Below are 13084 nucleotides of genomic sequence, written 5' to 3'. Positions count from 1 at the left end.
TGAAATCTTTCAAAAAAGAAAACATCTCAGGGCACCTGGATGGCTCAGTGGGTTAAGCCTCTGCCTTCGGCTCAGGTCATGATCTCAGGGTCCTGGGATCAAGCCCCACATCGGGCTCTCTGCTCAGCAGACAGCCTGCTTCCCCTTCTCTCTGCTTGCCTCTCTGCCTACTTGTGACATCTGTCTGTCTGTCTGTCTCTCTCTCTCTGTCGAATAAATAAATAAAGTCTTTAAAAAAATGGATTGGCAGTATCAATATTAACTCATTTCTTTAGAGTAAGATACCTTTTTTTATTTCTGTCCAAGAGCAGTTGCCCAGAAATAACGTGAACCCCAATATGTATATATTCCCACCCACCCCTACTATGTGGCACCAGTGTTCCTCAGAGAAATAGCTAATTTTATATTTAGGGGGGGAAAAAGTGAACCTGGGGATTTTGTTGTGCCAAAAGGCTTTCAAATTTATTTATTTATTTTTTATTTATTTCAAAATTATTATTATGTTGAAATGACACTGGGATCAATCTGAAATGAGCTCATATTGGACACCTGGGTGGTTCAGTCAGCTAAGCATTTGGCTTTGGTTCTGGTGATGACCCCAGGGTCCTGGGATCGAGTCCTGCCTCAGGCTCCTTGCTCAACTGGGAGTCCCCCTCTAACTCTGCCTGCTGCTCCCCCTGCTTGTGCTGTCTCTCTGAGCTGAGGTGGACTGTCATATATGTAGTCTAAGAAGCCAGCTCTGGGGGTAAGAAACTGGACCAACTTCATCAGGAGGGAAGATGGCTGTGAAGGAGGGCACTCTGGCCAAGGGAGCAATTTTAAAGGTGTACAGATAGAAAATATAAGGCTCTGGCAATTGATTCTCTCAAAACTAGCTGTCTACGCAGACACTCTGAGAATATTTGTGTTCTCCATCCCCCATCCCTACCTGCCAGTTTGGTCATATCCTTGTTGAAGACGGCTATATTCTGACACAAGACCTCAGTGAGGACACCAGTGCCCTCCCTTCTATTGACTTTTCGTAGGCTTACTTTTTCACTCTTATTTTTTTTTTTTTTTTTTTTTTTTAGATAAAAGCTTTACAGAAGTTCAAACACTCCCTTTCCCACCTTGGTGGATTGCCTTGAGCCTCCCCTAGGTGACTTACGACACTCTGAAGAATAAGGCCATTCAGAGCATGGCCTTCGAGAACTTGCTGGGAATTACCCAGCTGGCTGGGCTCTGGAGCAAACAGCAACCATGAGCTACAAATTGACTTCTCAGCCCTAGAGTGAGAGAGTTGATAGCACGGAACGAGCTGGGAGTCAGAGCTGTTCCTTTTGGATTGTCATTAGGGGACCTTTTACAGAACAAACAATTCCACTTTGAGGAGACCATTTCCACCCTGTTCTCCTTGCCACTCCACTGCCTCCTTCCTCATCTCTGTTCTTCTTGTCCTGGAGGTAGAAGTGGAAGAAAAAGAAATTGAGGAGCGTTTAAAAACAAATACAAGGGGCACCTGGGTGGCTCAGTGGGTTGAGCCGCTGCCTTCGGCTCAGATCATGATCCCAGGTCCTGGGTTCGAGCCCCACATCGGGCTTTCTGCTCAGTGGGGCGCCTGCTTCCTCCTCTCTCTCTGCCTGCCTCTCTGCCTACTTGTGATTTCTCTCTGTCAAATAAATATATAAAATCTTAAAAAAAATTAAAAAAAAATAAAAACAAATACAAAACCAGGGTGGGGCGGGGGGTAGGGGGAGAGAGAGAGAGAGAGAGAGTGTGTGTGTGTGTGTGGTGTTTTGGTGGGGTGGAGTTGGGTATGGAGTTTACTGAGTGGCTTGATTATGGCAAGCATTTGCTCAAATTCTCACTATGGCTTGGGAGGACTGCAGGCCCCCACCCATCTCAGGCCACCCCTCAAGTGTTACTAGTGATTGTGCATTGCTCTGTCCTGCCTCCAGGCCTTTGTCCTGGCTATTCCCTCTGCCTGTAGGTCCCCTTCCCACCCCCCCGCCTGCAGTACCTCTGGAAAGTCTCCTTTCCTAGCAGTTTCCATATTTTGCCGGAATTGGTCACTTAAATTACTGTGCTTAGACTGCCCTCCCGGGAGAGTGAGGGCTGCTGCATTCGCACAGGGGACTGTGGGCGCCATAAATGGGAATAAATGGGAGGCAGGGCCAGAAGGGGCGCCAGGAGCGCCCTCGTTAGTCAGAATATCACAAGATTTCATTCTGTACGTGACCTGGAAGGATTTGATTCCAACACTTATGGGATTACTCCTGTGAGGGCATAAAAGTGAGCAAACCTGGGTGGTTTAGTGGGTTAAAGCCTCTGCCTTTGGCTCAAGTCATGATCCCAGGATTCTGGGATCGAGCCCCGCAGCATCGGGCTCTCTGCTTGGCAGGGAGCCTGCTTCCCCCTCTGTCTGCCTGCGTCTCTGCCTACCTGTAATCTCTGTCAAATAAAATACATTTCTTTAAAAATCTTAAAAAAAAAAAAAAAAAAAGTGAGCAAACCACAAACCACGAAGCCTTCCCCTCCCGCCCCCAAGCATTTCACACATTTAGCTCCTGGGAGGGGGGGGGGACCTCTTGCCAGTTTCCCCGAGTTTTCTCTCTCATCGCTTGTACAGGTTTTGCCCTCACGGGAACCCTCTGATGGGCTGGAACATTCTCTTCGGATTTTAAAGGGGGCATTTTTACATGAAACAAACACAAAACTCGGTTTATTTGGACATTTCAAATACAGGTGAATTTTTTCTAGTGATGAAAACTTCGGAAGTCTTCCTGTTTGCTGCGGGTAGGCTCGGCACCCCGGCCGCTCTGGCAAAGTGCGTTTTCCTCCGCCCTCGCCGACACGCGGGATACCCACGCCGCCCCCGCCGCCTCGGGTCTGCGGCGCCCGAACTTGCGCCCCGAGGCCGAAGGGCGCGGCGCTTCGCCCCGCCCGGCCATCAGGGGGCGCGGCGGCGGGTGGGAGCTCCAGGGCGGGCGTTGGTGTCAGCGCGGGAGCCGCGCGGCCCGGGCCGGGAGTTGGCGAATCACCGAGAGGCGAACTCCTCCAGAGTTCCTAGAGAGAACAAGTGGGCGTGGGGGCTGCGGGGATGGGATGGGTAGTGAAAAGGTCCGACCCGGAAGCGAAATAGAGAGAACTTCCGTTCTTTGTTCTGTCCCGGTGTGTGGGTCTGTGACAGGGTCCAACGGGGCCTGGTCTGTGTCCGGCCCCCCAAATCTCCCGTCCCTGCCCCCAGGGTGAGTCCGGCGGCCCCAGGGGCTCGCGGTGAGACGGAGGCTGTGGCCGCCAGGGAAAGGGGTGGTGTCCGCGCCGCGCCCGTTGGGTCCCCAGGCCCGCCCGTAGCAGGGTGCCGGGAGGCGCCGCTCCCTCCCCCGCAGCCGGTCCCCGACTCCGCTTCCCCGGGGACCTCCCTCCGCCAAACGGGGCCCTGCCAGGAGGGGAGGAAAGGGGCTCCGGTTCTGGGCTTGTGACAACCCAGCTCGAGCCCATAAAAGTTCCAGTATGGCTGCAAACGGGCCCCTCTCTTTAGAACAGCTGATGACAGCTCCCCTAACTTGGTAATTCTCCCAGACGCTTTTATTTGGTGTTAACACAGTTATTCGCGCCAGTGGCAGAAGTCTCTCCTTCGCCGGCTCTGAGATCTGAGTAGGAGTTCCACGAAGTGTTCGCAGTTAGAACTAGGTCTGGAATGCGGGGGTGGGGGGGGAGGTGGCGGTGCAAACTTAGATCCCGGGAATAATCCCGCTGGCGCTCCGTAAATCGAGTTCCTTACGGGGAATGATATAGCCGTGTCTGGCTCCCGCTTTCAATTGTGTTAGATCCCTGACGTGGGATTGAACGCAGATGGAAGTTTCCGCTCTGAATGGCATTCGTAAGCTCTAGGCGAGGCTAGGCAGGGTGATGAACCCGAAATATATGGAATAATGAGAGGAGCTAAAGGTACTTATCCCCAAGAAGAGAAGCGTATGGACAGTGGGCATCATGTGGTTTACAGGCGTTTTGAGGAACGGTTGTGTGGGAGGAGAAAATTCTACTCTTGAAGCTTCTGACGGAGGGTGAGGGGCCTCTGCAAGGTGGAGGGGATAGATTTTCACTTTACCAACCCAAAACCTTTCTGGTGGTGAAGCTTTACATCAACAGACCAGACTCTGTCCTGAAGTTGAGAGTTTCTCGCAAGTTAGGTGTCAGAACATCGAGAACGTGAGAAGGCATTTCTTTCACTTGGGTGAGATTAACCTGGAGAACCTTCAGTGGCCTTTGAGCTCTCCAGGGGTGCAACACAGACAACCAGTTGTGTCTTAATTTTGTTGATTAATGGATGTTCTCTTCTTTTTCTTGTATTTGAGTAGAAATGAAGTTTACATGAATATTTTTAATTCCTTTTCCCGCCTTAATCATACAGCACTGGCATTAACTTAAGTTAGAATCCCAGGAACTTGCACAGAGGCTTCCAGATCCCCGATAATTGCTACTCTGGTCTTCTAGGACCTAACTCCAAAGAAGGAAGGAAAGATTCCAGCAGGTAAAGCTATTCATGACTTGTTCTTACTGCCAGGTCATCTTTGTGAGTCCCCAGGAGCAGCTTTAGGGAGAGGCGTTGGCAGCGGGGCGGGGTAGGGCACTGCCTGGACCTGAAGCTGTGGGGGCACAATGGAGATTTTTCTATGAGAAACATTGTGTGCTGATGCAGACACTGGGGACTTGTTCTTAACAATATGCCTTTGAGTTCCAGCTTTGGGTAACCCAGCTGTGAGGAGGGAGGCTTGCTTTTTCCCTCTGGACTCAGAGCCTCTGAGTTTCCTTTCTAAAGAGAGTTTGGATGAAGAGCTGATTTGTTGGAGGTGTCTGCTTATACACAGTCCCGGAAATCGTCAAGTTGATTGATAGGAACAAAAGATGGCTGGCTCTGAGGCAGAGTGGAAGGGACCCCGGGAGGAGGGCGCTCGTGGCACCTTGATTGCCCCTGGACCTGGCTCACGCCTCATTCAGTGCCTTTCTCTGTGTAAAGGCATCGGTGGGCATTCTATACCCCCTTGTTGCCCAAACACTAGAGGTCTGCGAACTCTTGACTCTCAGGGCCCCTCCCCTTTTTATGCTTTTATGTGAATGCAATTGTCTGTAATGATAAAGCAGATATGGTTCACGTTCCTTTCAGTCGTGCCTTGCGATGTAGTGACACTCAACAGTGGTTTGTTACATGAGCAAATAAATAAAGAGGGAGGTAGACAAAATCCAGGGCTTTATTTTCTTTTCTCTTGCCCAAGTGTAAGAAAGCTCTGGTGGTTGCTTCGTCTGTTCTTGGCCTGTTGATTCTTGTCATGGCATTCAAGTGTGGAGTAGAATCTTCTACCTGAGATCCAAACCTTTGTCTAGATACTCACACATTCTGTTTTATTCAGTAGAGCCACAGAAAACAGACCTCTCTTGATTGTCATAGCATCTGGGGAATGGGGACATCAGCAGGGATAAAAATGGAGTAATAAGTAATTTTTTTTAAGATTTTATTTATTTATTTGACAGAGAAAGAAATCACAAATAGTTGGAGAGGCAGGCAGAGGTGGGGGGGGAAGCAGGCTCCCCGCTGAGCAGAGAGCCCGATGTGGGGCTTGATCCCAGGACCCTGATATCATGACCTGAGCCTAAGGCAGAGGTCCAGTCCACTGAGCCACCCAGGCACCCTCCCCAGGGTTTTTTAAATGAGAGACGGAGAGCTCATGGAAAGTTTCACTGGTCTCTTTTATTTGGGTGCTGTTTTATGACCCCTTTTCCTCAAAGTGTAGTACCCCGTCAGTGTAATACAATAACTAATAACCTAATAAAGTAATTTTTTTTTTCTGTTGGTTCTACTGTTTATGGGGTTTTTTAAAAAAAATCTGTAAACAGAAGCACACCTGAGTGTCTCAGTTGGTTAAGCCTCTGACTCTTGATCTCAGGTCTGATCTCAGGATCCCACATTTACTTAAAAATAAATAATTTTTTAAAAAGATACTACTTATTTATTTGACACAGAGAGATCACAAGTAGGCAGAGAGAGAAGGAGGAGTAGGCTCCCCGCTGAGCAGAGAGCCCAATGCGGGGCTTGATCCCAGCACCCTGGGATCATGACCTGGGCCGAAGGCAGAGGCCTTAACCCACTGAGCCACCCAGGCGCCACGACCACAAACATTCTTAACAGTTTATACAGTACAGGGCACCTGGGTGGCTCAGTTGGTTGGGCGACTGCCTTTGGCTCAGGTCGTGATCCTGGAGTCCCAAGATCCAGTCCCACGTCAGGCTCCCTTGCTCAGGAGGGAGTGTGCTTCTCCCGCTGACCACTCCTCTCTCTCTCTCTCTCTCTCTCTCTCTCTCTCTCCCTCCCTCTCAAATAAATAAGTAAATAAAACCTTAAAGAAAAAAAAGCTTTGGGTATACAGTACATACACATTATACAGTACATACACATTTTGCAAAATCTACGTGTGCACACTTTTACACTTTATCCTGTTTTTCGTTTTTGTTTTTGCTTTTTCAAATTCCAGTTGTTGCTTTAGTGTTTCATGCCGTTAGAGTCATTGTCGCCGGTGTTCCGTGTCTTCTTGTTACAAATATCACTGGGTATGTTGTGGGAGCCAAAGGTGGACTATCGTTCAGGAACAGGGGCCCTTTCTGTGGTGCTCATGGAATCTCACCGAAGGGAGCAAGGGCAGTCCTCACCAGGATCTGGAAGACTGTCCTGGTTGCTGTGATTCCTCTTGCTAATCTTGGGTGCTAACTGAAGTGCTAGCTCCGGGGAGGTGGGGTTTTTTTTGTTGTTGTTTTTTTGTTTTGTTTTTTAAATTTTATTTTTTTTATCATTGAACCTTGGACTCTGCTTCTGCAGTGCTTCCTGCTGAGTCCGCAGACAATAGACCGGAGACCCAGAACTTCTAGCCCTACTCATGGAAACTCAGGCTGATTGTGTATCTCAGGAACCGCAGGCCCTGCTTGAGAGTGGTAAGAAACAGATTCATTTATTCTTGTATTCAGCCATTCAGCAGTCACGCTGCCCGTCTTGCTCACCAGGAGCCGTGCTAACCCCTGGAATCCAGGTGTGGCTAAGACACAGTCCTTCCCAGCTTACAGCCTAGTGGGAAAGCTGACTGAGGCCAACAACGGATGTATGGCTTGGTGGATTTTACAGCCGAGGCATTTGTGAAGGGCCGTTGGGACCTCGTGCAGGATTAAGAAAACCGTGACGCAGTCACAGAATTCCAGGCGCGTGGCAGCAACTGACCTGTAGTCCTACTTTGTGTTCTCTAGGAGCAGGCACTTACCGGAGACTCTTGGGAAATCACTTTGTAGGTCACAGGCATGAGGATGAAATGAGCATTCATATTCTGCTGTCGTGGCCTGTGCCATTGACTTTGGAGCCAATTGCCATCGAAAGGGTATACTAATCAGGAGAAAGCATTTAAGGATCTCTTTGTCCCGTCGATTATACACAGTCTTGTGTCTCTAGGGGCTTAGAGTCTCTCAGGGACAAATATGTTAATTTAAGAATTATAGAAGAAGGGATGTGATCAAGCCCAGAAACAGGAAACATTTGTAGTGTTTAGATTTGACCTGGGGGTAAAGAGAAAGAAGAATGGGCATGGTGGTGTTCAGTTGGGTTTGGGGGAGGCTGCTGGTTTCCTCTGGTCTAAGAGACCTTTGTGCACAAGTTCGAGTTCAGAGATGCGGAGAGGGGTGGAAGGGACGTGAGCAGGATTGTCTGCGTTGCTGGCCAAGCTTGGGAGAAAGGACAAGAAGGTGCTTCTCACTAGCGGGTGTACTGGGCCGGTTTCTGGGAGAGTGCAGTGACCGGACGGAAAGGAAGGGACCTGGGTTAGATGAGAGCAGGATCCACAGAGCTTTGGACACCTCACCTCCCAAGGGAGTGGGTCCTGGCTTGTCCTAGGACCCTGTGACGTCTCTGTGGGTTGGGAGGCCACAGAGCAGATGGGTTCACTCGTGGACCCTTTTCTCGCCCTTCAGCTCTTCCTTCCTCGAAAGTTCCTGCATTTTCCAACAAGGACAGCCTGGGGGATGAGATGTTGGCAGCTGCACTCCTAAAGGCCAAGTCCCAGGTGAGCTGTGGTTCCCTTTATCCTTCTTTTCCTTCCGTCTTTGTGGAAACATTTGTGCCGTGACATCCACTCCGTGTCCCAAACCGTGATTCCCTCCGTCAGGAACATGGTCCTTTCTGCTGAATAACGGACCCCTCTTCCTCTGCCGTAACCTGCTTTCCCCTCCCTCTTAGATACTCATGATTCATCCTCATCCCCAATCATTTTTGGTGCTGGTGGTCCCGTCCCTTACCCTGAAATTGCATGCAAGACCGTGTTGTTTCAGGAGTTGGTGACGTTTGAGGACGTCGCTGTGTACTTCATCCGGAAGGAGTGGAAGCGTTTGGAGCCTGCTCAGAGGGACCTCTATAGGGATGTGATGCTGGAGAATTACGGGAATGTGTTCTCGCTGGGTAAGGAGTTAACGCTTTCTCGGTCAAACTCCCTTGGCATTTCTTTGTTTCCCTGTGGGCTAGGGACACTTGAGTCACAAAATGATCAGCCGAGGATTGACATAGTCTCAGAAAATTCTGACGACAATACTAATAGTAACTCCTGCTTGTAGAGTAATTGGCAGTTTGTAAAGAGCTTTCCTGTACATTGTCTTGTGGAAACCTCCCAGTAACACAGTAATGGAGGTCGCTAGTGTTCCGGTTGTGTTCTTGGTGAGGAACGAGAAGTCAGAGGTCCTCAGTGCTGCACGGTGGTGCTAGCGAATAGCAGGACTCGAGCCCTGGTCTTTTAGCTCCAAATCTGCTGCCTTTTTGCCATGTAATTTTTTCATGTATAATAATTCAGAGCCTTTTCCAAAAGATGAGCATCTCAGGATCCCTGAACACGTGTGGTGCCGCTCTGTGCCCACATGCGCATTCTGGAACTCCTCCTTCCCTTCTCCGTTGTACCACCTCGAGGAATCTGTTGCTCTGTTCAGAACCAGTGTGGCTGCGGCTCCTGGAGAAGTTTCTCCCCTTGTTTCAGGGAGCAGCTGGCGTCTTTAACCTTAGTCTGTGGACTGATAATTCCTTGTCCGTCACGCACCGCTGCGAGAACATTGTCTGGGCGGTCCAGGGGGTCTCCATCACTCCCACTGGAGACTGCCCGTTTCCGTGCTGGCCCCCGACATCCAGGGTGTAGAACCCAGCTCTGGGACCACTTGGTATGAGCAGGACTTGTCCCATGGGGAGGATTTCCATTTCTGAATTTTGACACAATCTTTGGGCTGCCCTGAGAGGAAGAGCTGGGGGTGCTGGGTTTGAAGGGAGCTGAGAGTAGCAGGGTCCCGAGGGACGCCTGTTCAGGTGAGAGAGAAATAGCTTTTTTCTGTTCTCTGATGCCCATTGCCCTGTCTTTACTTCTTCAGATATTGACAGACTAAAAATGCTGTCTAGACCCTTTTCATCATCCTCTCTGCTCAGAGCTCCCTTTGAAAACCCTAAAGCAGTGAAAATAAGGAAGTCCGACAAGAAGACAGTTTATGGATCCTCACATCTTAGCCCAGCCTTTGAGGCCTCGGGCCCAGAGGCAGACTGAGCTCTGTCTTTTGCCTGTTTCCATGGGTTTGGAGTGTGTGGCCTGCTGGATATGGTTCTTTTCACCTGGGGCTGTGGCAGTCTCTGTGGCCTCCCCTTTGTCGCTTCTTCCTGCTCCGTGACTATTTCCTATCACCCTTCTGCGCTCGCTTGCTTATGTTTCTTCTCCCCTATCTTCTGGAAGCCACCATCTCCCCACTTGCATTTCTAGCATCTGACCTCCGTGAGGAGTTTGCCACTTCGTTAAACAGCATGTCCGTTCTCTTCTGTTTCTGGTTCCTGCCCCTACCGGGTCTGTCTTCCTCTCCTCCCATCTCCAGCCTTCTCTATGCTTCCAGCTCTTTCCACTTTGATTTTGCTTCTTGCCTTTCTCCTTCCTGATTTCCTCGATGCTGATCTCTCTGTGTGCTCAGCTGGCCCCAGCCCGGGCAGGTCTGCACGCAGATGAGAGGCGTGTGCTTTTAGCCCTGTAAACACCCTTGTCGTCATTATCCTGCCCGCTGGTCTCGATCCTTTCTTTTGCAAGGACCAAGTGATGTTTGTATTTTGTATTGTGACAGATGGCGAGACCAGAACTGAGCACGATCAAGAAATTTCCGAAGATACAGGATCACATGGGGTGCTGTTGGGAAGGTTCCAAAAGGATATTTCTCAGGGTCTTAAATTCGAAGAAGCCTATGACCAAGAAGTCGGTCTTAAGAGGCAACTGGGGAGCTCCTCTGGAGAAAGACTGACCAGGAAGATAGAAGATTTCGGTCAAGTGACGAATGAGGAAAAGCTAACTCCTGTGGGAGAGAGAAGTGAGAAATACAATGATTTTGGGAACAGCCTCGCTGTGAGTTCTAACCTTATTTCACATCAGAGACTTCCTGTGGGAGACAGACCCCATAAGTGCGATGAATGTAGCAAGAGCTTTAATCGAACTTCAGACCTCATTCAGCATCAGAGAATCCACACTGGGGAGAAACCCTATGAATGTAGTGAGTGTGGGAAGGCCTTCAGCCAGAGCTCACATCTCATTCAGCATCAGAGAATCCACACCGGAGAGAAGCCGTACGAATGTAACGATTGTGGGAAGACCTTCAGCTGCAGCTCTGCCCTCATCCTCCATCGAAGGATCCACACGGGGGAGAAGCCCTACGAATGTAGCGAATGTGGGAAGACCTTTAGCTGGAGCTCTACCCTTACTCATCACCAGAGAATCCACACTGGAGAGAAACCGTACGCCTGTAATGAGTGTGGGAAGGCCTTCAGTAGGAGCTCTACCCTCATCCATCACCAGAGAATCCACACTGGAGAGAAGCCCTATGAATGTAACGAGTGCGGGAAGGCCTTCAGCCAGAGCTCGCACCTCTATCAGCACCAGAGAATCCACACTGGAGAGAAGCCCTATGAATGTATGGAATGCGGAGGAAAGTTTACCTACAGTTCAGGCCTTATTCAGCATCAAAGAATCCACACGGGGGAGAATCCCTACGAATGTAGTGAGTGTGGGAAAGCCTTTCGATACAGCTCAGCTCTGGTCCGCCATCAGAGAATTCACACTGGAGAGAAGCCTTTGAATGTAATGGGAATGAGCAAAAGTTCTCTCAGAGTCGCTGCCGAGCTCAATATCGAAGAGTCTACCTGAGAGAGAGCCGCACACCTGTTTTCCTCACTTCCTCTGATTCTGACGAGCTCCTGCCTTACTACATAAGTATGAACATCTTAGAGCGTGTCCCTTCCGGCTCAAACCTTTCGCTTTAGAGAATGGGGCAGATGGGGGAGATCATCCCGGCACACCCTCGTGACGAGCTACCTGGTCACTTTCCCCCAGGAGTGACACCCAGAGGCGAGCGGCAGGTTGAGTGCTGGGCACGCCAGGGAAGCTCTGGGACCGGTCACCTTCCATTTTGGAAGGGAGTTTGCACTAGCCCGTTTCTCTCACACCAGAGGAGCCTTTCCTTCCAAGGTGGGGAGTGGAAGCACAGTAGGAAGAAAATTCCAAGGACTCCTCTGGTTGGAGTCCATGTAGTCGGCACCGAAGGCAGTGGAAAGAATGTCCCGGGTCCTGCTGTTTGCTAACAAGGGGACACAGAGGCTGTATTTCAAAGCCACTGTCCCTAATCCAGCTTTAGGTTCTGGTAAGGAACCTTTGCTATTTGTTGTTACTTTTTTTGTTCCATGATTTCGTCAATTAATGGAAATTTGGTGCTGAGGGATTTGTTATTTTATTGGGGGGGTTCCGTGAGGTTTTCTGTGATAACTGTATTTTGGGGGGCTCTTGGAGCAGCAGGCCCGTTTCCAAGAGCAGTGAGGCGATTTTGTTGGAGAGCTCCTTGTCCTTCTCTACTGTGATGGGTCTGATTGGGAAATCCATCTGATGAAGAAAGTTTCACAGGGAGAGGATTGAAAGCATTAAGCGTTGGCCTGCTTCTGTTCTCCTCTCTCCCTGTTCCTCTCCCCGCTCCTATGCTGAAAAGTGATTTAATCCAAACCCCCAGTTGCTAAGACTAGAATGCTTTTAAGGAGCTCACTCAGCCAACTTGCCCTGCCCTCTGTCACCTATGACTTACGACATCTGGCCCCAGCAGCCGGACCTCCCGTGACCCCATCTCTGACTTCGGCAGCAAAGGAAGCGCAAAGCCCAGAGAAGGGGAGTCTCTGGCCTGACCTGGCCATCAGGCTCCTTGCTGGGTTAGGCTGGAGCTCCTGAGTGTGCCCAGCTGAAGGGATGATCTTTCGTTCTGTTTTCCCAGTCCTGCTCATCCTGTAGCATAAATGAAGTGCACTATTAAACAGAATAGTTTTTTAGAAGGAGAGATTGAGTGTGTTTTTGTGCAGGAGCCAAATTTATTTGAATTAAAATAGGAAATCGTGAGTATAACTGGAATCTTTAAAATTTACTCTTAAGATTTTTTTTTTTTTTACAACTGTTTTTCTTTCACACACATACGACCTCTGGCTGTCAAGACTCCTGTCCTATTCCTCCAGATACTGCCACAGACTCCGTCACGCACGCATTTGCTCCCCCCTCGTACCCACACGTCGGATTTCGTGTGTGGCCTGTCATTCTGTGTGGTACGATACTTAGGACCAGCAACCCAAACTAGAAAGGTGTTACTGGGTGGCGGGGCGGGGGGGCCTGACCAGCGTGTACTTGGGTTTTGGGTCGCAGGGGGCATAGGTAGATTTCTTGTTCCAGCTGTGGGCGAGAGGAAGTCATTCATGGAGAAGGTGGAGAGGAAAGTGTTACGGAGAAGTTGGGGAACTGTCTGGAACTGCCATCTGAAGATCTTGGAGCATATATTGTAATCGACCTCCCAATATGTTTTTGATTTCTTAAAGCTGTAATGAAACTCCTCACTCTTTTGGCTCTTCTTTGAGATTCGGCCATGGACTATCCCTATTTACAATCACTAGGGCTGCTTGTGAGTCATGGAGGTTTCTGAACCCCCAAATCAGACCTGTCAGCTAATTTCTGAGGTTAGAGCCTAGAAACATCCACTGAAAAGGAAGAAC

The 13084-nt window shown here is 49.6% G+C and overlaps 1 protein-coding gene across 1 annotated transcript in view; it reads left to right on the top strand.

The window, feature by feature from the left end:
* LOC111145502 (zinc finger protein 3) overlaps positions 1 to 12379 on the top strand; it is a 50203-nt gene extending 37824 nt beyond the window's left edge. The window contains 6 exon segments of the mRNA XM_022500395.1: positions 3227 to 3329; positions 6879 to 6963; positions 7984 to 8075; positions 8341 to 8467; positions 10144 to 11139; positions 11142 to 12379. Coding sequence (XP_022356103.1) covers positions 3227 to 3329; positions 6879 to 6963; positions 7984 to 8075; positions 8341 to 8467; positions 10144 to 11139; positions 11142 to 11329 — 1591 coding nt within the window. The 3' untranslated portion in view covers positions 11330 to 12379.
* The last annotated feature ends 705 nt before the right edge of the window (positions 12380 to 13084 follow it).

Source organism: Enhydra lutris, unplaced genomic scaffold (assembly GCF_002288905.1).
Source record: "Enhydra lutris kenyoni isolate GAN:26980312 unplaced genomic scaffold, ASM228890v2 scaffoldscaffold13, whole genome shotgun sequence".
In the NCBI taxonomy this organism is placed as follows: domain Eukaryota; kingdom Metazoa; phylum Chordata; class Mammalia; order Carnivora; family Mustelidae; genus Enhydra; species Enhydra lutris.
This window is presented reverse-complemented; position numbering and strand designations above follow the sequence as displayed.